General features: G+C 47.8%; 1 protein-coding gene across 3 annotated transcripts in view; it reads left to right on the forward strand.

Moving 5' to 3' along the window:
- The first annotated feature begins 1,257 nt into the window (after window positions 1–1,257).
- Window positions 1,258–27,088, forward strand: part of Fam81a (family with sequence similarity 81 member A) — a 54,375-nt gene continuing 28,544 nt past the window's right edge. The window contains exons 1-3 of one of the 3 annotated variants that reach the window (XM_041679599.1): window positions 1,258–1,320; window positions 18,894–18,990; window positions 19,958–20,231. In XM_041679599.1, coding sequence (XP_041535533.1) covers window positions 18,980–18,990; window positions 19,958–20,231 — 285 coding nt within the window. In that variant the 5' untranslated portion in view covers window positions 1,258–1,320; window positions 18,894–18,979. Of the gene's footprint in view, window positions 1,321–1,765; window positions 2,086–18,893; window positions 18,991–19,957; window positions 20,232–27,088 lie in introns of those variants that run through there. The other 2 variants (XM_041679600.1, XM_041679598.1) reach the window with 2 other exon arrangements.

Genomic DNA, 27,088 nt, shown 5'->3' on the forward strand with positions numbered 1-27,088 from the left:
GTCTGAAAGGCCCACCCTACCCTGGAAGGCAGCCTGCGACAGGTATTTGAGCCCGTCTGTGGCCTCACCGTGATAGGTGCTTGTACTTTATGGTAGAAGCTGTGCTTTTCTAGACACTGTGGCAAGCGATGCTTTGTTTGTGTGTGTGTGTGTGTGTGTGTGTGTGTGTGTGTGTGCGTGTGATGGTGTGGGTGTGTGGAGGTCACAGGACAACCTCAAATGTCGTTCATCAGGTGACATCTGTCTTTTTGAGCCAGGGTCTCTTTTCTGTCTTTGAACTCACCTGGAAAGCCAGGCAGAATGACCAGGGAGGTCTGGTTGATCTACCTGCCTGTCTCTGCTTCGCCAGCTCTTGAGTTACAAGTGCACATCAAATTCCCGTGTCTGACTTAAAAAATATTCATTTATTTAGTGCATGTGTAGGAGCCGGCATGAGGATATGGGCACGACAAGAGCGCTGATTTTTTTTTTTTTAAATGTGAGTTCTGAGGCTAGAACTCAGGTCCTCATTCTTGTAAGGCAAGCAGTTTATCGACCGAGCCATTTCCTCATCCCCCCTCAAAAATATGCTAAGTGGTGGAAATTCCCAGCAATTCCCCTGCCTTAGGATTGAATCCAATATGCATTTACAGCCTGTGCAGCAGGTGATATGGAAACAGAAGCCATCCCACGAAAGGCACAATGTTAGGTCAGATTGCTGTGGGACAGGACTCAGGCCAGGACCCTCTTGGTCACCATGTTCTTTTTACACATGTTTAATTAATGTGTGTTCGGTTGTAACGACCAGGAGAAAAGCAGAGTCCTCTTCCTTTCTCCATCTTCATCTTCTCCATTTCTCCTTGGAGATAAAGCATAGTTTCTAGCACTTGGCAGACATTCAATAAACACTGTTGGCTGAATGAATGCTATATTCATTAGCTGTGTGTGTGTGTGTGTGTGTGTGTTGAAAGAGTTATTACTTTACAGACGAGGAAATTGCAGAACTCCCAAGACCACACACAAATTACTTCAGGATGGTGAATTCCAAGGCCAGACCTATCCAAGTGGCTGCACAGTCTATGTTCTTTCCAGCTTCCCCTGAATTGGGGGGCTGTGAGGGCTAGGGAGCCGCTAGACGGGAGCACCTGCACTGGGTAAGCTTGTGCCTCTACGTAAGAGCTCCGAACCAGACGCGGTGAGGCAAGCAAAGGTGGGATCCCCCACTCTGCTTAAATCCCACCCACGGAGAGGAAGCAAAATTGTGAGTGGATCCTGCTGAGAATCCAGCACCGATGCGAAGGAAGACAGAGAGAGCTAGGATTCTCTGGGAGCTCGGCAGAGGTAGGAGGGCTGGGAGGAAAAGCAGCGTAGCTAGCATTCTTCCTGGGGTGCTGTTTCTTGGACCGATATGTGCGAACCACGGTGATTCCCTCATAGACACTTGTCGCCTGGAGGGTTCCATCACCTGTGCAGGTGGGGCGACGGAAGGAGCTGTTTACCAGACTGTGATCTCACCCCTAACTTCTTTCCAGTTCGTGGTGGAGAGCACAGATAACTATTTTGGTGGGAACCAGGCTTGGTACTTAAGGGATGCTAGGATTCTCGGGAGGGTGACGGATGACATTGCGACCTGGAAGACTGGGCTCTCTCATTCAAGCATCCTTCTTTACACCTACCTCTGCCTCCAAGTCGACGCGCCCTACGACGGGACTGAGGTTCCTGAAAGCAAGTCCCCGCCCGCTGACTCCTTGCTGCGAACTGGGTGGGGACCCGCGGTGCTGCGGAAAGGCTATTTTGGGTGTAGGAGCGCGGAGGGAGGAGGGGCGCCGGCGGGCTGGGCGCGGGCGCGCGGGGAAAGCCTCCAGCTCGGGCTGCCACGGCAACCGCGTCCAGGCAACGCGCCCGGAAGCAGCTCTGGGCGGCGCGCGGCGGCTCGCGCCCTTCCCCGGGTGGGGGAACCGCGAACCCCCGGCCGGGCCGCGCGCGCGCCGACTGGAGCGCGGGCCCGTAGCCGGGTTCGCCCCGCACAGCCCCGTGCTCGCGGCCACCACATCCAGAGCGCCAGCGACGACATGGGCAGCCGCGGCGCGCCCGATCCGCGCGCGGGTGAGTCTCCAGGGGTGCCTCTCTTCTCCACGCGGCCGGGCATCCTCTGGATTCAAGCAGCGGGAGCACCAGCAGGGACCGTTGATGTGACCTTGGGGCAATCACTCCACTGATAGGCATGGGATGGTGTTGGGGAAAGGGGGTGAGGGGTGAAGCTGCGCGTGCCCCGTGTGACACTCTGGACGCGAGAGGGTTAACTGCATGCTGACGCGCAGGGCTGAAGTTGGGCGCAGAGCGCAAGTGGCATTGCATCTTCGCGGGGGCTGCAAGCTAGCAGACAGCAGAGCCCCCGAGGGACTGTTTGAGGCGAGCCAAGGGTGTGCAGAGTTTGCCAGGACTATGACAAGTCTATCACCCCCAGTCAGAGCTGAGTGACCTTGGGTGGGTTAGCCACACTGCTTCCCCGCGGGTTCCCTGTCTCTCCAGTTGCAGCGCAAGGCTGTTTTGCTGGTACTGTGAGCTCTTTAATCATGTTTATTCTGCAAGGGATTTCCAATGAGCTGGCTCCCAAAGTGGCCAGAAATGTGTTACCATTTTCTGGAAGATTATGGAAGGAACACTCTGTGGTCCAGGAAGGCTGGTTAAATGCATTGATCAGAATCCCATCGGTGCTCCTAAATCCTAAATCCATTTCAGGCTTAAGCTACTGAATACTTCTTTCCAGTAGTTGATCTGGTAGGAAACTTTGTGTCTGAACAGGTAAAATCAAAACCCAGTAGTGGCAGGCAGTGGCAAATTAAAGTGAGTCATTTCTTCAATGTGCAGAAGCTGTGTGTGTGTGTGTGTGTGTGTGTGTGTGTGTGTGTGTTGCGCATGCGTGCACTCATCTTAAAGTCTGTGTGTGCTGGTGTTAGAGATTTTTTCACAGAAATTCTGCTGGGCTGGTTTGGATCTCCAGAGAGAATCTCTTGGAAGCAGGGACAAATATTTTGCATTTGGTCTTTAAAGACTGGTGGTGGTGGTGGTGGGGAGCTGACAAGGTGGCTCAGTGGGGTAATGTCCTTGTCACCAAGCTTGATGACCTGAGTTTGATCTTCAGAACTCACACTGTGAAAGGAGAGCACCATCCAACCCCTGTAAGTTGTTCTCTGATCTTCACACCCACACAAGGCACACAAGCTAAACAAATAAATATAATGAAATCAACGAATTAGGTTTCTGAGAGTAAATATGTTCTTTATTAAGAAATGTACAGTGCCCCCCCTCTCTCTCTCTCTGTGTGTGTGTGTGTGTGTGTGTGTGTGTGTGTGTGTAGAGGTGACTTACAGGCTGTGGTATTTCTTCTAATTTTAGCACTGACCGGTACTAAAAATGACAAGGAGGCCGTTTTCCATTTTCCATCCATAAACTCTTTCCTTTAAGGGGGGACAAGGGGTGCCCAGGATTCTTGTCATTGGACAGTTGAGATATCTCTGACTTTGTGTTTCAAGGACACTCTTGGTATCTGTGGGAATCTGATTTCCTCTGTGTAAAAAGGTCGCCTGGGAAGCTAAGTTTTCAGTTAATGAGCAAACTTCTGCCAGATATACCTCAGATATGTATATCTGAGGGCTTAGAAGTTCTTAATGGGTTACCTGCTAGAAATCTGCCCCCATGCAGATACAAAAATCCCTGTTGCCCAGGAATTCCGTCAACCAGCCTACAGCCCTTTAAGGACAAGTCCTCGACCTTAAAGCCTCCATCAGCAGAGGACTCATCCTCTTGCCCCTGCAGCTGCTCACCCATGTGACTTCTGACACTCGGGCTCTCTCCTCTTTTGTGTCTTGCAGACACGCTTCTTCTGTATTTTCATTTTCTGTCTCTGAGTTCATCTCTATTTTCTCCCCTTCTACCAGAGTCTAAGGACATGACTTTCCCCAGAGCGCCCCTTTCTGGGATCTACTCATAGAACCAGGATGACTTGGCCCTAACTCCTTCATGTCACCTCCAAGTCTTAGAATGTGATACTGTCTTCTTGACCTCAAGTCTCTCCTTATGTTTCTGGCTTTCAGTACTTCCCAAACCTAATAGCCCCTCAGAATCGCCAGACACGTTTTGAAAAAGACAGGCTCATTTAGACTCTCTCAAATATTGAAATGGAATCATTAGGATGGTTTAAGACCATAAAAAACCCAAACCAATCAACCAAACTAAACCCTTTCTGTAAAACAACAACAACAACAACAACAAAAGACAAGGCTTATCTCAGCAACATGGTCCGGCAGCTAAAGGCACCTGTCACCAAGACAGACAACCTGAGCTTGCGCCTCAGAATCTACACGGTACAAGGAAAGACGGACACTTCTAAGTTGTCTTCTGATTTACACATGTGTGCCGAAATGTACACAATTAAAAAATTGTTTGTTTTGTCTAAAAATTAAAACAAAAGGAGAGAGGAAGGAAAAAAACAGTTTATATGATGCTGGCTCAGGCAGGGAAACCACTTCATTTGCGTGTAAGCAGAAGTCATGAACTTGCTGGTTGACTTGGTGTTTCACATGGAGACTTGCTGCACTTAATGACCTTGCAGTGCCTCAGCCTTGACCCCCGTGGCTCAGCCTTGACCCCGTGGTTCAGCCTTGACCCCATGGTTCAGCCTTGACTTCTGTGGCTCAGCCTTGACCCCTATGTCTCAACATTGACCCCTGTGTCTCCACCTTGACCCCCGTGGCTCAGCCTTGACCCCTGTGTCTCCACCTTGACCCCCATGCCCCAGCCTTGACCCCTATGCCCCAGCCTTGACCCCTATGCCCCAGCCTTGACCCCTATGGCTCAGTCTTGACCCCCAGGACTCTGCCTGCAGTTCCCTTCAACCACTAATACCACAGACATGCTGAGTTTGGGCCGGTTTTCCCCTTTCAGGAGCTAGGACTTGAGCTTCTTCCCACTGCACCATCTCTGTTTACCTACTGTGGCTTTCACCATCCCCGAGGATTCCAGGCCTGCATCCTTGGCGTTGCAATGCTTCAGCCTATCTGCAGGGCTCCACATCTTTGGTTTTGACATGTTGATTTTTTTTTTTTTTTGAGTCAAGGTCTCAATATGTAGCCTGGCTAACCTGGTACTCACTCTGTAGACCAGGCTACCCTCAAATTCCAAGAGCTGCCTATCTCTGCCTCCAGCCTGCTGGAATTAAAGGCGTGTACCATGCTGTCATCCTTGGATTCCTTGGATTCCAGTCTCCAATCCCCAAACTACCCCCTTTGTCTGTATTTTCTTCTCCTAGCCTGCCAGTCACAGAGATCCCTGGACTGGTTCCATTTTAAATTGATGCTGGCTTTAATTTCATGGAGGCTTGCTTTCCTATGAAACACAAGAATTCCATGTCATGAACTCAGACTGCATACACTTTGCCCTGTGCCACAGCTTTGTACCCCTTAAACCCTAGGTTCCCTTTCAGAAAGTGGCTTTTGACAGAGAAGATGAGAGTGTCCACACTCTCCGTTACTGCCCACCACCTCAGTGTGAGTCCAGTCGTGCCCACTTTCACATCTCCAAGTATTTCCTTCTCTACCTCTCTGTGTCCTTGTGTTTCTGGTCTGAAATTCAGGAACATCTCTGTGCCTGTTCTGTGTCTAGCCTAAAGCCATTCCACACCCTCAGTCCCCCACTCTGTCCTTACTACCTCGTTGGGATCTTGTTTTGCTAGAGTCTCCATTCTGTCCCCTAGAACCTTCTCCAGTGAAGGAAGTGATGGTAGTTAATAGCCATATGTGGCTACAGAGCTTCAGGATGTGACTACTATGACCAAGGACCTGAGTTCTTATTCTCTTATCTACTTATTTTTGAGACAGGGCGTTGTTGTCCAGCCTGGGCTGTGTTTGAACTCACGGTCCTCCTGCCTCAGCCTCCTAGGAGCTGAGATTATATCACTCCTGGCTTGAACTAAGTTTTCAATTTATGTGGATTTTAGGGGAGCTTAAACTCAATTGAAACAGCCACAGGGAGCGGTTGGCTGCTGTGTCGGAGGGTAGAGCCTGTGCTCAGGCTGCTCTGTTGATCTCTGTGGAGGTCTTCTCCTCTGATGGATCACTTCCTTTATCTTTCAGGGGAAGCTGCCTCCCCACGGGGCCTCCTAGAGGAGTCTTGGCTGTAGAACTGAGCCTTTTCCCTGCCCTGCTGGTGCCCCTGCCGCCCTCCTCCTGTGCCCCTCTTTCTGTCTTCCTGCCCTGTCTCCGCAGGTCCTCACATCCCTCATTCGGTGACTTTCTTGCTGGCCCCTAGCTGTACAGGGGACTCTGAACTTGAATTGTTCTCCTTCCCAGCTTCAGTATCAACTCAGAGCCCACCCTCCTGTGCCCCAGTGGGAGCCAATGCCTTCTCTGGCTGGGGGGCCAACACTTCTTATCCTTGTTTTGTGGACGAAGGGATTCGAGTGGAGGAACACAGCATGATTCAAGGCAGTTCTTAGGGGCAGAGCTAAGACAGGGGCTCTGGCCATCAGACCCAGCGAGATCTTCCACCCCAGCTTGGCTCAGGTCCCTGACGTGGCTATTTTATCACTCTGGCTTCCTTAACGATTTCCTTCCCCTGTAATTTTTTTTCGTCTTAAGCTGATTCAGATTTATGGAAATGTTTCAACAATAAACCGAAAAGTTCTGATCTCTCTTTCAGCCGCATTCTATAAATATTAACTTTCAGCCACACTTGTTTTATCTTTCTGGCACTTTCTCCCACTCTCTCTTTGCACCTATTTGTGGATGTGTGTGTACAGACACACACTTAACTTGTAATTTCTCCTGCACCGTGTCAGAGCAACAGGAAGAAAATGTACCTGTGCTGTCCCAAATACTCAGGCATGTGTTCCTTTCTTTTAAAAGCACATATTCTTATACAGCCCTTGTCAAAATCAAGAAGTTAAGTTTGAATCAGTGTTACTCTCTAATCTACAGATATTAGTCAGGCGTCCTAATAGTATCTTTATACAGAAGAAGAGGAAGATCTTTTCAAAAGGCTTTGGTTTAGGGATCAGGATCCAATCTAGGGTTCAAAGCACTCCATTTGGTAGTGTGTGTGTGTGTGTGTGTGTGTGTGTGTGTATACATATACATTTATACTTTTAAATGTGACCTGCTAGTTTATATAATGTTACTTATGTGTATGTTTATAGAGCTGACCATTTGGTACTGGATAGCCAATCGGTGTGCTCTTCCCTGGGTCAGACTATTTTCTCCCCTTCCCAGCATTCCTTTGCTGCCTGTAGTTCTTTGTGTAGGGCTGAGGCCTCAGGGGCTTTCCCCATCCACTTTAGCATCTCTGTTATTGTTTTCCTTGTTCAGCTCAGGTTTGTGCAGCCTTGTTGCTGAGACTTTATGGGTGCAGCTTCCCACATTACCTGGAGACAGAATCTCATGGCAACCCTCCTGAAGCTCTGTCTCTTATAATGTTTTATTTTCCCCACCCCCTTCCTTCACCATGTTCCCTGAGCCTTAGGTGCAGGAGCTATATTGTAGATGTATCCCCTGGAACGGAGCTCCACAATCCTGCATCTTGATTGGCTGTAGTTTTCTGTAATGGTTTTCTCCGTCATTTTCAGAGAGAAGTTTCCTTGATGAGAGAGTGAGGGCCACACTTACCTGTGGGTCAAAGGACAAATATTTAGAATATAGTTAGGAATGCTGCTGGTATAGTAAGGAGAGGTTGCAGATTCTCCTCCAGGATCCGTGACTTCACCAGCCCCAGATAGTTAGCTATGTTTCCAGCACCAGGCATGATTTCCCTCTTGTGCAGGCAACTTTTCTCTTTCCACCATGTAGGGCTCAGGGACAAAATTCCTGTTCTCAGGCTTCAGTAGGTGCCTTTATCTGCCCCCTCCCCTTTTTTAGATAAGATCATATTCCCAGGCTGGTCTCAAAACTTACAGCAATCCTCCTGCCTTAGCCTCTCAAATACTGGGGTTCCAGGAATGACCCAACCTGCCAGGCTCTTCAGGTGAGTATTGTGTTGCCTTAGCTATCCACCTCTTCCTCCTTCCCTTCTTTCTCAGAGGGTCCCCCAAGTAGTCTGGTTTGACCTGGAACTTTTGATCCTCCTGCCTCTGGTTTAGTTTGGTTTCTTTAATCTGGGTCAGTTTCCCAACTGTTTTGTCTTTTATGACGTTGACACTTAAGAAGGGTCCAGCCTGTGTGTGTTGTAGCTCTATGATTTGGCTTGTGGTTATGGTCTGAATGGGGATATTGTGTCCTGTCCCCAGGGCCACCCAAGGGGTTTCCTGATCTCACCCTCTCTGAGACAGTTCTTGAACCCCTGAGGCTGTGCTGACTCTGCTTCTTGTCAAAGTCTCAGGGATGGTAGTTGTTATGTGTGGAGGTGTATCCTTCACAACCTCCCTTCTTTTATCTGTCCTTCTGCTTGGGGAGGTGTGGAGTCCAAAGCCTCTGCAGGCATGGTGACCTCAGTGACTCTGCTTCTCTCACCAGCTGCTTTCTGGCAGAACCCCTTGTGTTTGCTCTTGGCTCTTAGTCACCATTTCCTCCACTCTGCCCTATCCTTATCCTCCCTAGGCTGCCTCAGTTCAACGACTACCCTGGAATACCTGGCTCAGATGCCTGCTCCTCAGAGCCTGGTTCCCACACCCTGCCATCTGCTTAATGGCCTAGCCTGGTTCCTGCTACTGTGTTGTGTTTCTCAGCCACATTTGCTGGAGGCTTACTAGTGTTAATTCCTGTTTAATAGATGATCCTGTGGCATGGGGGCTCCATTCTCTCAGCATTTTGGAAGCTCAGTGAATATTTGTTAACTAGATTTGTTATTTCTTTTTTATTTATTTCGTGTGTGTGTATGTGTGTGTGGGTTTGCGTGTGTGTGTGTGTGTGTGTGTGTGTGTAGGCCCGAGTCTGATGTAGGCTCTCAGTTGTTATTTCACCATGTCCACCGGGGAAGGGTCTCTCAATCAAACTCAAAGCTTATTGATGTGGTTAGCCAGGTTGCTCTGGGGATCCTGTCTCTGCCTTTATAGGCAGAATTACAGTGGGTTGGCATAGTTATATGGGTTCTGGGGATCTGAACTTTGCTCCTAATGCTTGGGAGAGAGAAGGGCTTTAGCCCCTGCGCCCTTTCCCCTCTCACACTACAGGATTTGCTTCGGTAATTAAGCAAGGACATTCTCAGAGCCACGGAGGTGCTCGGTGGTGTGGCTGGTGGGTATGAGACCTGTGTCCATCCCAAGAGTCAGGTGCGGTTTGAATCTTTAGCAAAATGGTGGGTCACTTGAGTATCAACACCCCCTCTCTTCCTCTCTTCTCCCCTCCCTCCCTCGTTCTGTGTGTGATATAGATATGTGTTTGCATGCTTGTGGGCTCATGCCTGTGGAGACCAGTACTTGACCTTGGTGTCTTGATGGTTTGTTGAGGCAGCCTCTGGACTAAAGCCAGAGCTCCCTGACGGGCTGGTCTAGCTAATCAGCTTGCCCCGTGACTCTCCCATCTCTGCTTCCCCGAGCCCTAAGATTGCAGTTGTACTGCTATGCCCACCTGGCATTTACATGACTGTTTGGGATCTGAACCTGGGTGCTCAGCCTTTACTTACCGAACCATCACCCCAATCTCTATTTTTTTTCTCTCTTTCCCTCTTCATCCTTGAAAAGGGTCCCATGTGACCCAGGCTGGCTTCAAATTCATTATGTCGCCAAGGATGCCCTTCAACTTTCCATCCTTCATCCTCTACCACCTGAGTGCTAGGGCCACAGCTGTGCAGCCCCACGCCTAGCTTTCTGTGACTCAGGGGATGGGGTCATGGGCTTTGTTTGTGGGAAGCAAGTACCAGCTGAGCACCTTCCCCAGAGCTTGAGGAGGTGTCTCTATGCTGTAGATGAAAGAAATGCTTCCGATAACGTCTTAATTGGGGTGTGTGTTAAGACAGCGAGCACGTGTGGTTGGGAAAAAGGAGTAGAGAAACCGACCAGCATATTTAAAGTGGCTCATGTGGTTCTTCACACCTCAAGTGAGCAGCTGAAAGTGAGAGAAGGGATTCGCTCTTGTTTCCTCCCGGAGAGTGAGACACCTGCTCCCTCCCTGGTCTGGCCTCTCCCTCTCAGATGCCTGCTCCCTCCCTGGTCTGGCCTCTCCCTCTCAGATGCGTCCTCCCTCCCTGGTCTGGCCTCTCCCTCTCAGATGCCTGCTCCCTCCATGGTCTGGCCTCTCCCTCTCAGCTCTTTATGGGCTCCCCCTCCCATCCTCCTCCCAGTCATCGTCCACCCCTTTTCCCTTCCTGTCTGCTAGTTCCTTTCTGTCAATCATTCCTACATCTTCCTTTCTCTACATGGATGGTTTTAGCTTTTGACTTCTTGGATGGGGTTTTCTTTTTCTTTGGGGGAAATTGTCAAAATTGAATGAAGTGTTTGAACTCACTGGCCCGGCTGGTAGAGATGACCGATCAAGTCTGTGTTCAGACCCTAGTTCAGCTGGGGGTGAGATGGCCAGTGAATGGTTGCTGCCAGAGGTCTGGAGCAAGATCTGGAGCTCTGAGCAGTCAGGAACGTCTCCCTGCCCTGACCAAGAAGGATGCTGATGCCCAGAGCCATCATGCGCTCAGGGTGTCTCTGCCAGATCCCAGATTTAGAGTCTAGCCAGGTCCAGGAACAAAAGGCTTGTGGACACCAAGCTTCCACGGGGCTCAAGAGACACTCAGAGATTTCTGTCCCTCAAGGCAGAGTGAGTAATATCATGGTGGACAGGAGACAGAGGTGGGGTTCTTCTGCGTGACTTTCTTTTTGATAGCATGTAGCAATTATACATAATATACATAATGTCAGATTTTATTACATTTTCATACATGTACATAATGTATTTTGATCATACTTACCTCCCTCATATTGCTATCTTCCCGCTCCCCCTTTCTGCTGATTTTCCTCTTTCTAGTGAGACCCACTTCTGTGTTCATGTCCCTCTCTTTCTTGCATGTGTGCACATGTGTGTATGTGTGCATATATGTATACATATGTACATGCATGTATGCATGTGTGTGTATCCTCAAGGGTCTCACTAGGGTTGCTTACAGGAGTGTGGGTAGAGGTTTTATCATAGGGGTATGGGCACCTTCCCAGGCATCTCCTTCCCCCAGCAACCATAGATCCTTGCAGAGGATCAGGGCATCCTGGGCTTCCATGACAGGATGTGTATGGGCCTAACCTGTGCTGGCACCCACAGCTGCTATGAATGCCACCTATTTGTCATCCCCAGAAGTCGGCCCTCCACACCCATGCCCACTTTCTTCAGCTCTCGGGTGACGGTTCCTGCGTCTTGGAGGGGTGAAACAGAAATGTCCTATTTGTGGCTGTGTATTTGGCCATCATCTATTCTCAGTGCTTTGACCACTTAGGAGTCTGCATTCAGCCCTGATCACTGTAAAAGAAAGCATCTCTGACCAAGGCCCATGGCCTCACAGGCTGGCCTGATGATTGGCTTTCAGCCAGACTCTCTCTCACTTCCCTCGCTCCGTTCCCAGGATCTTCATGACTCTCTCATATAAAACCAGACAGATTTTTGGAGAAAGGGGAAACTTGTTTGCTTTTTACTGTTGAATGATCTTTTATTTGTTTCTTTTCTGTGGCTGGGCAGTTAACTGATGTGATCTTATTGCCCTTTATTTTATGGTTCTGGGAATTGAAGTCAAAACTTCGAGCATGCTAGGGAAGCAGTCTGCCACTGAGCTACACTCCCCCAGTCCCTTTGATTTTTATTTTAGAAATGTAGTTCTACTCAGTGGTTTAAAACAAGTGATCTAGTGGGTTATAGTTACTTCTTTCTGTCACACCAGGAAAGTGGCTGGGAATACATTGCCTGAGAAGCATCAGAGAGCTTGAATGAACACTTGGGTGTCTCCTGAAGCAACACTTAGCTTTTAGCATGGATGGTGTGCACAGGAAGTGACTGGGTCCCATAGGACCCTCCCTCTGGGTGCTACTGTCTTCCCTGCTGACTGGCGGCCAGCTCCCAGCCCCTGATAGCTTGTGGCTGTGGTAACGACACCCTTGACACCCTTCATGGGTGAGGCAGAGATCCTGTTGCTGGAGTATGGCTTAATAAAGAGCGTGTTTGTGTGGGAGAGAATGTGTGGGGCTGCTGTTTGAATTATGGAATTCTTAAAATTGTTTAACCGGGAAGATGTTATTCAGAAACCCCTGGTGCCTTGAGCTTGTTTTTTTGTTTATGTCATATTGCTTTTCTCCCAGTTTTTTAATTATCTGCGGAAGGACTCAAGAGTCCTCCCCTGCTCTCTCTAAATAGTCAGAGTGTTAATGTGCGGTGCTGCATTCACTCCGGATGGAAGGATCTCTGGGAAGGAGATTCCCGGGTAGGCAGAGAATGGCAGTGGTGTCCCCCGAGCACCCAGACAAGGGCACATGCTGGAGGCTGGGGGTTCTTCCAAGCCCGCATCCTTAGTCTTTCAGTTAGGAAGTCAGGCAAGGTAGAAGCCTAAAGTCACACACAGCCAGCCTTCTGCCTGCAGAATCAGAAGTCGTGCCTTCTCCACTCGTGGGTGAACCCTGGTGCAGCTCGGGTGTAGGTAGAGAGTTTATACCCGCTTTTAATAATATTTTTTCTGTTCTTGCTGTTGCACTTGGCAGATTCCCTTTTTAACATTTGGTAATGTGTCTTTGCTAATGCTAGAAAGAGAAGTCACTAAATATAGCTACTGGAGAACGTAATATTAAGATATGTCTTTGGGTGCAGCTACATGCTTGCAGGAGTGCATGGGTCTCCTGCAAGGTGACCTAAAGCTGCAGCCACACTCATGATGGAGGGGCATCTTGAGATAGCCACTGGTGTGTCACTTGGGTAGAGCACTGTCTTACTCACTGTTCATTACTGTGAAGAGACGCCATGGCCGCGGCAACTCTTATAAATAAAGGAAAGCATTTAACTGAGGGCTTGCTTACAGTTTCAGGGGCTTAACCCATTATCATCATGGCAGGGAGCATGGATGCAGGTAGGTGTGCTGCTGGAGAAACAGCTAAGAGCTACATCCTGATCTGCAGGCCAAGAGAGAGACAGAGAGTGGGAAAGAGAGGGACTGGTGTTATGGTAAAAATAAAATGCCGCAGGTCCCCAAGTGGCGGCAGTGGGCAGCAGGCATGAGACCACTGCGGCTCATGAAGGAAGCCAGGCCCAGGCAGGGATCCACAGGGCGGGTAAGAGACAGAGACATGGATAGGCACACCATGCAGAGTGAGGTTGGATATTTATTTGGTGGGTTATGGAAGGGAAGGGAAAAAAGAGAAAGGGAGAAGGGGGAAGAGCAGAGAGAGGCAGAGAGAGAGAGAGAGAGAGAGAGAGAGAGAGAAAGAAAGACAAAGAGAACCAGAGGGGAGAAGGGAGAGAGACAGAAAGGATTCAGGCTGGAAGCTGAAGAAAAATCTGCTTGACTCAGTGGAGGGGAGGGGGAGTGGGCGGGGCTTGTCTTTTAAAGGGACAGGACAAACCATTACAACTGGGCCTGGCTTGGGCTTTTAAAACCTCAAAGCCTGGGGTTGGAGAGATGGCTCCAGTGGTTAGCACTGGCTGCTCTTTCAGAGATCCAGGTTCAATTCCCAGCCCCCACATGACAATTCACAACTGTCTGTAACTTCATTTCCAGGGGATCTGATGGTTCTCACACAGACGTATGTGCAGGCAAAACACAAATGCACACAAATATAAAAATTAAAAAGTCATTAAACAAACAAACAAACAAACAAACCTCTACACCCGTCCCCAGTGAGGCACTTTCTCCAATAAGGCCACACCTCCCGGATCTTCTCAAATAGTGCCACTCCCTGGTGACTAAGCAAGCAAATAAATGAGTCTCTGGGGCCGTTCTTAGTAAGCCACCACAAGCACCTCAATAATTAAAAAAGATGGGCTTTTCCCCGTTAGAGAAATGAAAAGGCTGATGAGCCTCTATGAGCATTTGTGAAGAGGTAGAATGCCTGGCTTCCTAGGTGCTACAGACTCCTATAGGGCACGGTCCCTGCTGCCCTAAAGCCCCTCATCCACAAACGGTTCAAATAAACAACAGAGATTTAAATAGCATTTCAAAATAACTGCTATTAGTAGACGAGAACAAAACCAATCTGTTTTTGCAGGGATTCTCCTCACAACACTGGCATCATCTGAGCCCTGGCGAGTGGGCTGAGGTAGCGCCACCAAACTGTTCCTTGCACTCTGGGGGCTGTTTGTGAATCCATGTGACCGAAGAGGCCGGCAACTCACCGAGTTGGCTGGACAGCCAGGAAATGTGTTCAGCATCCTAGAACTCCTTAAACTTTACTTATTTCCGATTTTTAAATTTTTATTTAATGCGTATGATGTTTGGCCTGCCTGTGTGTATGTAATGTGGGTCATGCTCATGATCTAGTTGGTCAAAAGAAGGGGCTGGATTCCCTGGAACTGACGTTATGGATGGCTCTGAGTTGCTGTGTGGGTGCTGGGAACTGAACTTAGGCCTTCTACGTGAGCAACAAATGTTCTTTACTGCTGATCCTTCTCTCCAGGCCTCCCACTCACCCCTTTATTTGAGATAGGGTCTTGGGTAGCTTAGGCTGGCTTTGAACTCTGTATAGTCAAGGATGACCTTGAACTCTTGATTCCCTTCCTGCACCTCTCCAGTGCTGGGATTGGAAATGTCCTCCCACACTGGGCTTATGCTGTGCTGGAGGTGAGACCCAGAGCTTCTGCATGCTTGGCAGGCTTGCTACCAACCGAGCTACACCCCAGTCCTCTGAAACTCAGTGCTATGAATCCAATAGAAATCACCCCTGACCTGTCTAGCGCATCAGCATTCCCGTTGTGAGTGTAATAGAGTCGAGGGGAATAAAACAAGCCTTGGCAAGTGTGTCAAAGCCATTTCACTGGAAACGTCTGCCTGGGTCTCCTGTAAGCACGTTACCCATCTCCTGGAATTGGGGCTTTGGAAATGCTCCGGGTGGCATGCTCCGAGTGGCATGCTGCAGGTGTCGTGCTGCGAGTGGCGAGCTGCGGGTGGCGTGCTGCGGGTGGCGTGCTCCGGTTGGCGTGCTGCGGGTGGCGTGCTGCGGGTGGCGTGCTCCGAGTGGCATGCTGCAGGTGTCGTGCTGCGAGTGGCGAGCTGCGGGTGGCGTGCTCCGGGTGGCGTGCTCCGGGTGGCGAGCTGCGGGTGGCGTGCTGCGGGTGGCGTGCTGCGGGTGGCGTGCTGCGGGTGGCGTGCTGCGGGTGGCATGCTGCGGGTCCTGTGTTGCGGGTGGTGTGCTCTGAGTGGCGTGCTGCTGTGTCTGTGCCGGATGCCCAAGTCCCCACGAACAGGTAACCCAGGCCACGATCACAGCTGTGACTGGGACAGAGGCACCAGGCTCAGGTCTCATAACTCAGGTGCCTGCAGGAGAACGAGGAGGTGAAGCCGACAGCGTGTTTGTTCTAATTGAACCATGGTGTCTTTTGAACCCAGCATGAGGCTTGCGTCTGTTTTCACAGCTCAAAGTGAACACTTTCTACATTCGCTACTGCTCCTTAGTTTGTTGTTTTATTTGAGAAGTACTTGTTCAAATTTCCGCAATCGTGAAAATAACATGCTTATTAAAGTGCTTTGAAAATGAGAACAGAATGAAAATGCGCTTAATGTTACTGGTTGCATTTTCGCAGATTTCTTTCTACTGTTTTAAAAATGTACTATAGAACAGGGCAGGAGGGTTGCACTCGGGTCATTCCAGCGCCCAGTCAAGGCTGGAGGATTGAGATTCTGAGGCCACCCTGGGCTACATAGCAAATTTATTGGCCAGCCTGGACTAAACAGAGAGAGCCTATGGCAAACAGGGAAGCAAACAAGATTACTGTCACAACATTTAAAGTGGTTAAGTCTTTGTATTGTCCCTTCCAAGGCAGTGGAGGTTTCTGGGGGTGCTTTAGGATCCGGATAGTGTCAAGGAGTGGTGAAGGGAAGTCATCGCCCATTGGCCAGGTATGAACAACACTGCACGTTTGGGTGTGAGGATCCACAGCCTCACCGACCACATAGGGTCCAAATGGTTCACTAGTTCTCCTGGGTCCACCTTGCAACCAAAACGCCACCTCCATCCTTGAATATGCTGAGTTAGGATAATTTCTTTTCCAGGAATGACTCACCTGGTCTCCAAACTTCTGATCTTGGGGTGAGCTGTGTCGGCTGCCTATAAAGAAGGCCAGGCCTGATTTCTTGTGTTATCCTGCTGTCTGAGGCCTGTTGGGGAGTCTTGGACAGCTATGGCTGTTTCTCATGGTCTTTCCTTGGTCTGAAAATTAGGTATCCTGTTCTGAGCTGCACAGCCCTTCTTCCCTCACCAAGAGAGATAGAAGCCAGATAGTGACCCTTCACACCACAGAGGCAAATCCAGCAATCTAGCACAGGGGGTAGGTAGATAAGAGAAGAGGGACATGACGTTTAAAAGTAGCCTCAAACAGGGACTGGGGGATGTAGCTCAGCTGGTAGAATGCTGCCTGGAGACAGACTCTAAGTTGGATTCCCATGTTCTGTGTAGACCGGGCATGGTGGTGAATATCTGTGATGTTAGCATCTACTCAGAGGTAGAAGCATGGGAATCTGAAGTTCACAGTCATGCTTGGCTACCTAGTGAAGTCAAGGCTGGTTTAGGTTACATAGAGCTGTCTCAAAAAAAAAAAAGCAATAAAGCAAAACAAAAACCTCAAAGCAGCCTTAGGTCTGTTCAAGTCATATATGAAGAAGGGCGGCTGTGGGGTCAGATGGGAGAGGGAGGGAGAGCAGGAAACTGTTGGCCTGTGCATATGGCAGGATGGTGGTGAGATTGCTCTTGCTCTTGGGTGTCCTGTCCCAGGCATCTGTGCTGAGCCAGGTTAGGGCAGCTTCTCACCATAGGAAGCTGGAGGGCAAGCAGGCATTGGGGCTGTGGCCACAAGAATGGAAAATTTGCAGGATCTCTAAAACCTGAAGTTAAGAGGGTTGGTGGGATAGCCCAGTGGCTAAGACTGTTTGCTTCCAAGACGGATAAAACCCCATCTCAAAATAAAATGCACCCCCATAAAAGCAAACCTCAGGGACTTAAGACACAATCAGAGTAGCGCAGGACCCTGACCTTCCTGTTTACACCATAGACCCACTTGTCAGAGAGCAGATCCATAAACTAATGGGAGATGCTAACATCAGGCAGGCACACTGGAGTTGACCATGGGAAGATCTGGAAATACCGCCTGGGAAGGGACTTAATCTAGTGATTGATTAGCAGCCTCTACTTCAGCTGAAATAAAGATTCCCTCCCACTACTGTGGCAAAGAGTCCTGGTGCCAACCAAGCAGGTGACTAAACAGATGAGCAGATTCTTGCAGCACCCACGGAAGGTCGCCAACCCCAAGCGTATGCTGGAATGTTTTATAAACTTATGCCATAGGGAATCTAATATCGTGGAGTCTGTGCCGGATAATGGAAGTGTTGGGGTTGAGCGAGCCTGTCTAGGAGTCAAGGGTGTATCCTCTCCTCTTTCACACGGTTTGTCTGGGTGGGGCTTCCGTAGCTCAGGCAGGTGGGTGGCATCAGCCTCAGTGAAAGGATGGCCAAAGTCTACATCCGGCCTTTGGTTTATAATGAATGGGACTGATAGTCTCAGTAAAGAACTCTACAGTTGAAGACAATTCCTTAATTGCCGGCAGTTCTGACTCGGGGGTGCCAGACAGGAGTGGATGGTTTCTAATAGATGCTAAATGAGTTTTTAGTTGGGCTGTTTCATTAATGAAAATCCCATAAAAGTGTCATGTAGCCTCAAAAGTGTAAGTATTTCTATGCGTCCAAGTTTCCACGTTCTATGATTCTATTTTGTTGAAATGGTAGAAATTCTTCCTCACCCAAGACCTCGTTGAACATCATAGCCTGTTTGACATAAGTTACTTTTTGTCCTCTTAAATGTAATTTGTTTAAAAATTGAAGTTCTTTGTCTGGGGAAGTGAAATGTTCACATTTTGAAAGTCTAAAAATAAAACACTGGAGAACCGATGCCAAAACAATGGTGTCAGTCAGAAATGCTTCTCAACCCAGCCTCGGAATGGGGCTAATTACAGCATCAGCGCCTTGGTACCCACACTCATTGTTTAAGCCAATTAACCACGGGCTTGAGAAACCTAAGTTCTAAAACCTTTGAAAAACTCCCGTTTCCTGATGAATCGCGACAGCCAAATACTGTGCAGAGGTAAGATTTGGTATGAATGGTTATCTTTTATAACCAAGTTTTTCAATTAAGCATTGCCATGCTATTCTCTTCGTGGATAGATAGGCTCCCCCAAATCAGCTTCCATTACACATGCATTGCTTTTTTTATTTTTGATTCATTTAGAAACAAGAACAAGCGTTCTTAATTGCTCACCAGATCAGATTGACTAAAGTGGCTTATTCAAAATCTCTACAGAGAAGTACAAGCTTGAATAAATCTATTAAGGAAATTGCTTTGGGGGCTGGAGGTGTCGCTGGGTGGCAGAGCAATTGTCTAGCATGTGCAAAGGGCTGGGTTCTAGGCCTGGTATTTCAGGAGGTGAGGTGAGGGTCTTGCTTCTGGGAAAGTTGTTTTCAAGCTCAAGATGAGGGTAGGGAATGAGGAAACTTCTGAACACTCCATTTAATGGTCCTTGATGCTCTGTCTGATAAGGATTGGCTGCCCTAGTGTCAGGAGCCTTTGGTTTTCAAGCCTTTTCCTCCTTCTTGGGAAGCACTTGGTTTTTATTTCATGTGTAAAGTCAAAAGCATTTACAAACTGCAGCTGATTGGTGTAGCCACATAACTTAGGAGCCTCCTGGTATCTTAAATAATCAGAGTTTGAGGTCCTTTATATCCTAGGTATAAACTGTTTAATAATTTAGCACTTATTTTTTCCCCAACAGATGTGAATTATTAAAAAGAAAATGGCCCAACAGGACACTGTATTTCCTTCTCTTGTCACCCAGGAAGGGTATACTATCTGGAAAATATGCATCTAAGGTATACTTTTTCTTTCCACCCATCCCACAAGGGTTGCTAGAGGGTGTGAGGGTTATGATAGAGAGAGCTTCTGACCCTCACGTTGTAAAAGGTCATTTTGTTTAAGGGCAAGAAAAGTATTTTAACATCCTGGCTCCTGTGGACCACTCCATGACCCCCAAAGGCAGAGATTTCACAGTGGCTCTGCAATCGATTTGGGTTTCCTGCCAACAGTGAAATCACTGTGGAGCTGGAGGCAAATGTTCCCATTAGCCCTTTGAAATCGGGAGTTGCTTATTGGACGCCTGTGGGGAAACACTGACTTACAGAAAGGCATTGCGCAACCTGCATATCATAAGTGCTTGCTAAATGAGCCATCATTTAAAGAGTGAGGTGATCTCACAGCCACGTCTGATTTTTCCTAGCTCATCCTGCAGTATCATTTGGATAGCCCCTCAAAACAAATAAATTTTATAAAGGACCTCATTTCTTTTTATGGGTGAAACAAAACCATGGCACCCTAGGGGATATTCTCACTCTCCAGAGTCCCCAGCCCTTGTGATTGTCTCCTGTAAGATGCCTGTTCCTCATTTCTGGAACTGCCTGACCCCTAGAGACTCTGGAGTTCATGCTTTGGGGACCGGGAGAGGGAGGCAGTAGGTCAACAGACCTCTGGGGTCAGCTTGCTCTGGCTATCATACCTGATAAGGGGAAGCCTCCTGCTTTCTGGGGGCCACGGGATAAGGGGAAGCCCCCTGCTTTCTGGGGGCCACGGAGCCTGCTAACAGCCCTCTTAATTCCATGGGCATAGTCACCTTAAATTCCTGTCTGGCTCCCAAAGAAAGCTCTTTTGTGTAGAAACTTTTCCTTGAATCTCATTTGTTAATGGAGACAATTTGTATTTCTTTCTTTGGGGAGTCTAAAGTCGGGCTTGAAAGATTTCCATTTCCCCACCAGCCACTTGTAATCCTGTGGTTCCCTTCCACAGGCGAGTGAGGACCATGCCCCGACACAGCCAGTCCCTGACCATGGCACCCTATTCTTCTGTGAGCCTGGTGGAGCAGCTGGAAGACAGGATCCTCTGTCATGAGAAAACCACGGCAGCCCTGGTGGAGCATGCCTTCCGCATCAAAGACGACATCGTCAGCAGTTTGCAGAAGATGCAGAACAAAGGGGGAGGGGACCGCTTAGCCAGGCTGTTCTTGGAAGAACATATCAGGAATATAACTGCTATCGTGAAGCAACTGAATCGGGATATCGAGGTAAGGGGTGTGCAAGCCGGCGATCATGGTCATCTCCCCAGACCTGGTCCATGTCAGGTTGTCCAAGTCTGAGTCCCAACTGTCAAACAGTCATGTGTGCATGCTTGGTGTGTGGTGGTGGGCGGGGTGGGTGGGTGTACTCACCCACTCATGCATGAACAGAGGTTGACTTTGGTGATCTTCTTCTATCGTTCTCCACTTCTGGTTTCATTTCTGTTGCTGTGTAAAATACCCAACAGAAAGCAACTCAGAAGACAAAACGTTTATTCATTTATTTATTTTTATTATATGTACATTGTGTTTTGTCTGCATGTGTGTCTGTGTGAGGGTGTTGGAGCCTCTGGAACTGGAGTTACAGACAGTTGTGAGCTGCCAAGTGAGTGCTGGGACTTGAACTCAGATCACCTACAAACGCAGTCAGTGTTCTTACCTGCTGAGCCATCTCTCCAGCCCCAACCAAAGGGTTCATTTTAGCTTAAAATTGCAGGTTCCAGCCCATCCTTGTGGGGAAGTTGAGGTAAGAACTTCAAGTAGCCAGTCACGTCACATTCAGAGCAAAGGGAAATGAACTCTTGAGTACAGTCTGCCTGCCCATTAGCTTGATTTCTCCAGTACTTCACATCCAGCCACGGTGGATTGGCTCGTCTCACATCAATTAACATAAGACACCCGCCCCCACACAGGCACCCCACAGGCCAAGACACCCACCCCCACAAGGCACCCCACAGGCCAAGACACACACCCCCACAAGGCACCCCACAGGCCAAGACACACACCCACACACAGGCACACCCACAGTCCAATCCAGTGTAGATAGTCCCTCACTGAGTCTCTCCTTGTGTGAGTCTAGGTTGTGCCAAATAGACAATTGAACTGTCTCACTAGTTTATTTTTTGAGACAGGATCTCTTACTGCCCCTGGAACTGGCCTTTTTGGCTAGGCTGGCTGGCCAGCAAGCCTCAGAAATCTGCCTGTCTGTCCTCCAGCTCTGCGGCCATACACACAGCGCCATGCTGGGTTCTTACGTGGGTGCTGGGGATCCAAACAGCTCAGCAGCTTGCGTAGCCCTTGCTCTGCCAACTGAATCATCCGTCCAGCCCTTCTCTGCTTTTGTGACGAGCACTCACAGTGTAGCCCAGACTGGCCTTGAACTTGCAACTCGTAGCAGTCCTCCTGCCCCCACGTCCCAAATGCTAGAACTTCAGGCATTTGGCACCAGATCTGAACTATCTGCCTTGTCTATTACTAGATATTTCTAGAACAGTGTCTTATGTAGCCCAGGCTGGCCTTGTGCTCTATGTAGCCAAGGATTACCTTAAACACTGTATACTCCTGTTTCTCCCTCTTAAATGCTGGGATTGTAGGTGTGTGTCACCATGCACAGCTTCATGGCATTCTGGAGACCAAAACTAGGCTTTTGTACACACTAGAAAAGTACTCCGTCAACTGAGATCCATCCCAGCCCTAGGTTTACTTTAGGGTAGGGTCCCACTTGCAGCCTGACTTCAGACTCACTGTGCAACCAGTGTCCTTGAACTCCTGATCTTCCTGTTTCCTAATTCTGGGATTAAGAATGTACTCCACATGACTGAGAGGAGACTCAGCAGTTAAGATTACCTGATGCTCTTGCATAGGACCTGGATTTGGTTCCCAGCACCCACATGGCAGCTCACAACCAGTTTCAGGGGATCTGGTACCCTCTTCTGGTCTTCTCAGATACACAGGCACACACAGCAGTCATTCATGTAAAACACTCACACACATAAGATAAAAATAAATAAATCTTTAAAAAATGCTTTGTCTCTTCTTTTTAATTTTTAAAAAATTACAGTTGTTTTTTTTATTTGTGTGTGTGTGTGTATTCATGTACTATGGTACACGCACATAGGTCAGAGAGCACTTTCAAGGGTCAATTCTGTCCTTCTACCATGTGAATCCTGGGGATCGAACTCAAGTCATCAGCCTTAGCAGCAAGCACCTTTACCTGCTGAGCCATCTCGCCTGCCCTGTCTTGTCTTGTCTTAATGATCACCAAGGAAACTGCTTGCAGGAATATCCGAGTTACATTAAAGTTATGTGGTATTTGATGGCAGTTACTGTCAGTGCTGTTTGTGTTTATTCTAAATTTACCTTGCTGATTATTAAATCATTTTGTTTTGTTTGCATCTCCGTGGAGATGGAGAACTAGACAGAAAGTTTTCCTGTAAACCCCTTCATGCCTTAGAAGATGGTTATTTCCTAGGTTACCCGACCAGCCCTGGCTGCTCCAGATGAGATGTTTCTAGACTGAAATGATTACACAGTGCATGTTGTATTGTTCAGGCAGTTCAGGTGTTTGAATGGCTTCTCACATTCCTTTTTATTTGTTCTGGCGAGGTCAGGATTGCCTTTCTTAGAATTTGTAAGTTTATTTCGAGTTTTCAGTAATCACAGGGGACATGCAATTTAGCTCGGAAAGCATAAGACCCACCAGGCATGGCCTGGGTTTCCAGCTCCACAAAAGGTCAGTTTCCTTCACATGTCATTCTCAGCCACGTGAGGAAAAGGGCGGCCAGACGGGGAAACCTTTGTTTCCTGTCGGGTGCTGTGTTTCAATCATGCTTTCCTAGGCAGATTTGTATTTTTGTTTATTTGTTTGGAGACAAGATTTCATGGGGCCTAGGCTGGCCTTGGAGTTGATAGTGTCTTCAGATTGACCTTCAGCTTCTGCCTTCTGAGTACTGGCATTACAGATGTGTACTGTCAGTTTGTGTAATACAGATTGGACTCGGGGCTTCATGCATGCTAGGTCAACATGCTACCAACTGGATTACATCTTCCAGACCCTAGATTTGTGTGTGTGTGTGTGTGTGTTTTTAAATAGCTTTATTGAAGTGTAATTTAAATGTCACAAAAAAATCCAGTGACCAGTATGCAATCAAATGAGTTTTAGTAAATTTATAAAATTGTGCACCCTCATTTTAGGACACTGCCATTGCCTCCTCCCCAAATTCACAGGAACTCTACTGTCACCCTAGCATCAAGCAATCCATGTAAGCACTTCAGACAACCTCCCACGTTTCCCAGGCTGGTCCCCACGCACTGTGGAGCAGAGAACCACGCTCAAAGCTTTGCTCGGCTGCTCCTCTTCCCCACTGAGCCGCTCGCACAGCCCGCCTGTTAATGTCTGCGAAGTCCGCCTTAGCTTTTTTCTCTTTTATGGTTCATGCTTTTAGTGGTATGGCCTAATAACTGTTTGATTACCAGCCCAAGGATGCAGAGGCTTTCTCTGGTGTTTTCTGCCAAACTTTTAGTTTTCATATTTGATTTTGTGAGTTAGCTTTGGTAAATGGGGTGGCATGAGGTAAGACATTCGCCGACTAGAACAGACTGTGAGCTCCTCAAGTAAAAGCCTGTCCTATTCATCTTCCCGTGTTCAAGCAGTGTTGGAAGGCAATTTGGGAAGGCTGTCAGTGCCCGTTTGTGATGTTGGAATAGAATACTGGAGAATGGTTCATTTCTAAAGAATAGGAATTTATTTAACATGTGTGTGCACTTGTGGTAATGTGTTTATGTGGAGATGGGTGTGAATGCATGTGGGGGCCCAAAGACAGCCTCACGTGTCATTCCTGTACTCCCTCAAGCTCTGCACCTCTTTGTTTCTTTCAGACAGGGTCTCTTACTGACCTAGATCTCCCCAAGCAAGGTGGCAGGATGTCCAGTGAGCCCACAGACTCCTCCTGCTGCCATCTCCCCAGCACTGGCATTACAGCTACTCACTACTGTGCCCAGATTATTTTTATATGGGTTCTGGGGATCAACTGCAAGTCCTCATGTTTCAAACAAATACTTCAGTGACTAAGCTGTCCCCCAGTTTCCACGGGTCCTTTTAGAAAGATCCAGGATCTATTCTTGAAGGTGCTGTCCCTCGTGACCCAGTTACCTTTCAATAGTCCCCCCTCCCAGCACTGCTGCGATGAGGGTTGAGTTTCAATACCATTTGGGAGGGGACACCCTTATCTAACCCAGGACAAAGCTTAGGAAATGAATCGATGCTCAGTTTAGATCAAAGACAGCTGTGGGGTTGCTGGAACTTCAACGCCTTTTCACGTGACCATAAAAGTGATCCACAGTCTGTAGCCCATGCGCAGGGGTGCTGAGAATAAGAACAGCCCTACTCTCCAATATACTCCTTTCCCTTTTCCATTTGCCCCTTCTAGAACCCTGAACTGGATTTATCTATTTGTATTGAAGACGTAGTCTTTTATGGTCCAGGTTGACCTTGAAGTAGCTAGTAGCTGAGAATGCCCTTGAACTTGGGATCCTTTGGCCTCCACCTCCCAAGTGCTGACTGCACAATCCAGAAAGTAACATTTCAGAGGTAGCTTTCTAAACTCAGGGTTCTAGGGGCTGAGCATGAAACTCAGTTGGTAGAGAACCAGCCTAGCATGTGTGAAGCCCGGGGTTTGATCTCAAACATAACAGAAACGGGGTGCGGTGGTATGCACCTATAATCCCAGGGCCTGAGAAGTAGAGACAGGAAAGTCAGGAGTTCTAGGTGACCCTTGACTATATCGGAAGTTAAAGGTTGGCCTTGGCTACATGAGACCCTGTCTTGGAAATTTGAACAATTAATGGTGTAGTGAATTTGAAATCACAGTTTTGTTTTTCTACACTCTCTGAAACACATTTTATGTAATGATGTTTCTTGCCTCAGCTAGAAAACACTCTTTTTCATTTCCATGCATTTTTAAGAGTATACAAATTTTGCAAATGAAAAGACGATTTCTGTTGTAGAGGTGGAAAACTGAATAAAATCTAATTTGGGCAGAAAATTTGCTTGGGGTATCCGAATGTTTACTTTCCTGTCACTGGCAATAATTATGCATCATGCCGAAGTAATGGCAAGGACGTTTAGAAACTTAAGATTCCACCGTGGAATGCCAATTATATGTATCTGTATATATTTTTAACCTAAGCGTGTCTGCCCAGACACATCTAAAATGAAGGCGCTTGATGAGACATTCAGATTGCTGCACTCTAGCCTAATTCCCTCAAAGGAAAACCATGGCTCTATTAGCCGGTTTGGGCTGCTATGACAGATGACCACAGGTTATGTGGTCAGATAGCAGAGATTTATTTCCTGCCATCCTAGAGAGTAGGAGGTTCAAGGTCCAAAGCCCTGCTTCCCGCCATCAAGGGAGAGAGCAGAAGCAAGCTCTTTCCTTTTTATTATTTATTCTTTTTTTTTTTTTGTAAGTCAGGAATCATGTAGACCGTGCCGGTCTCAAACTTGATATCTAGCCAAAGATGAGTTGAGCTGCTGATCCTCCTGCATCCTCCTCCCGAGTGCCGGGATAACAGATGTGCCTCACCATGCCAAGTGTGTGCATTGCTAGGGAACAAGCTCAAGTTTTCATGTATGCGAGACCAGCTTTACCAGCTGGGCTACATCCCCGGCTGGCGTGTTGTATTAGCACAGTGCTATATGTGAAGCCCTTGCTAGGGATCCCACCATTAGGCTTCCCATCCCTATAACCTAATTATATTCCAAAGACCTCGTCCTAACACTGGAGGCTATGGTTTCAGCATATGCATTTTAGGAGGATAAGTGTGACGGAGAATACAAACTTTAAAGTCCTAAAAGAAACTCTTTGCTTATCAGCAGTATAAAATTGGGAGGGTAGGGTGGCTGGAAAGAGGTCTCAGTACTTAAGAGCACTTGCTGCTTAATCATGAGACTAGGAGTTCAGATTCCAGCACCCACATCGGATGACCCAAATCCTGGGTACCTGCATGTATGTATGTGCACACACACACGCATGCACACACAAAACACAAATAAAAAAATATTTTTAAAAAGTTATTACACCGAAGATGAGAGTGGTTAAAAGATGATAGTTGCATATTTAAAATGAAGAGACATTAATATATTTAGATTGTATTCAAGTACAATATTTGGCATTTTATTTGTGTATTTGTGTTGGAGGACTAGATTCTTACAGAGTTTCTTCTGTAAATTGCTTAGCTTTTTGTTATTTTTTATTAATGTTTTATATTTGCTTTCCAGTTCACTCAAAATTTTTACTGGGTATTGTTTTGTTAAGAACTGTGACTGTAGGTCATTTTTTAATAATGTAAAACTGAGGCTAAAGTCGGTGCCAATAGCTGAAGCGCACTCCAGTCTCTCGGCGCAGCTGGGGAAATGGAGATACGTTCATTCTGTGTGTTGGTAAACATGCCTGGAGAAGTCTTTGTACATCTTTGTCCTGCGGCTCTGAACACCATCACAGGCAGGAGAAAGGACGAAGGATGACATCACGCCACTAGCCTAGGTCACCCTCAGAGAACCAGAACTAAATTGTAAACTTTCATGTTTTCAGTCCCCTTAAACTGTTTATGTATGGTAGGAGCTCAATAAAGAATCCTGTCATTATCACTCATGTTCTAGGAGTGAATTCCACATCACATGGCTCATTTGGTAAAGGTGTTCACCGCCAAGTGTGAGGACCAAAGTTCAAGCCCCGGGACCCACGCGGTAGAAGGAGAGAACCCACTCCCACCAGTTGTACGCTGACCTTCACACTAGCCCTGTGGCATGCCCCCCCCTACACAAATAAAGATAATAAAAAATAAAATGGCAGCCTCTAGGCTAGCAGGACAATGTGTGCACTTGATAGCGTGGAGCGAGACAGTCCCCTGTTTCTGCGTGTCCCGCCCGCAGTCTCCCCGTTAGCATTCCCCCTGTGATGTGGAGCATGTCATCAATTACGTACTCCTCAGAAACTTCCCACAAATCATCAGCAGCATCCTTGTTCATGCAGGAGAGTTATAATATAGTCAAGCGTGAGTTCTGCATGGTTGGATTTTCCACCCTG

This window comes from Microtus oregoni, unplaced genomic scaffold, assembly GCF_018167655.1.
Source record: "Microtus oregoni isolate MIOR12 unplaced genomic scaffold, Mior012 000032F_ref0000030, whole genome shotgun sequence".
In the NCBI taxonomy this organism is placed as follows: domain Eukaryota; kingdom Metazoa; phylum Chordata; class Mammalia; order Rodentia; family Cricetidae; genus Microtus; species Microtus oregoni.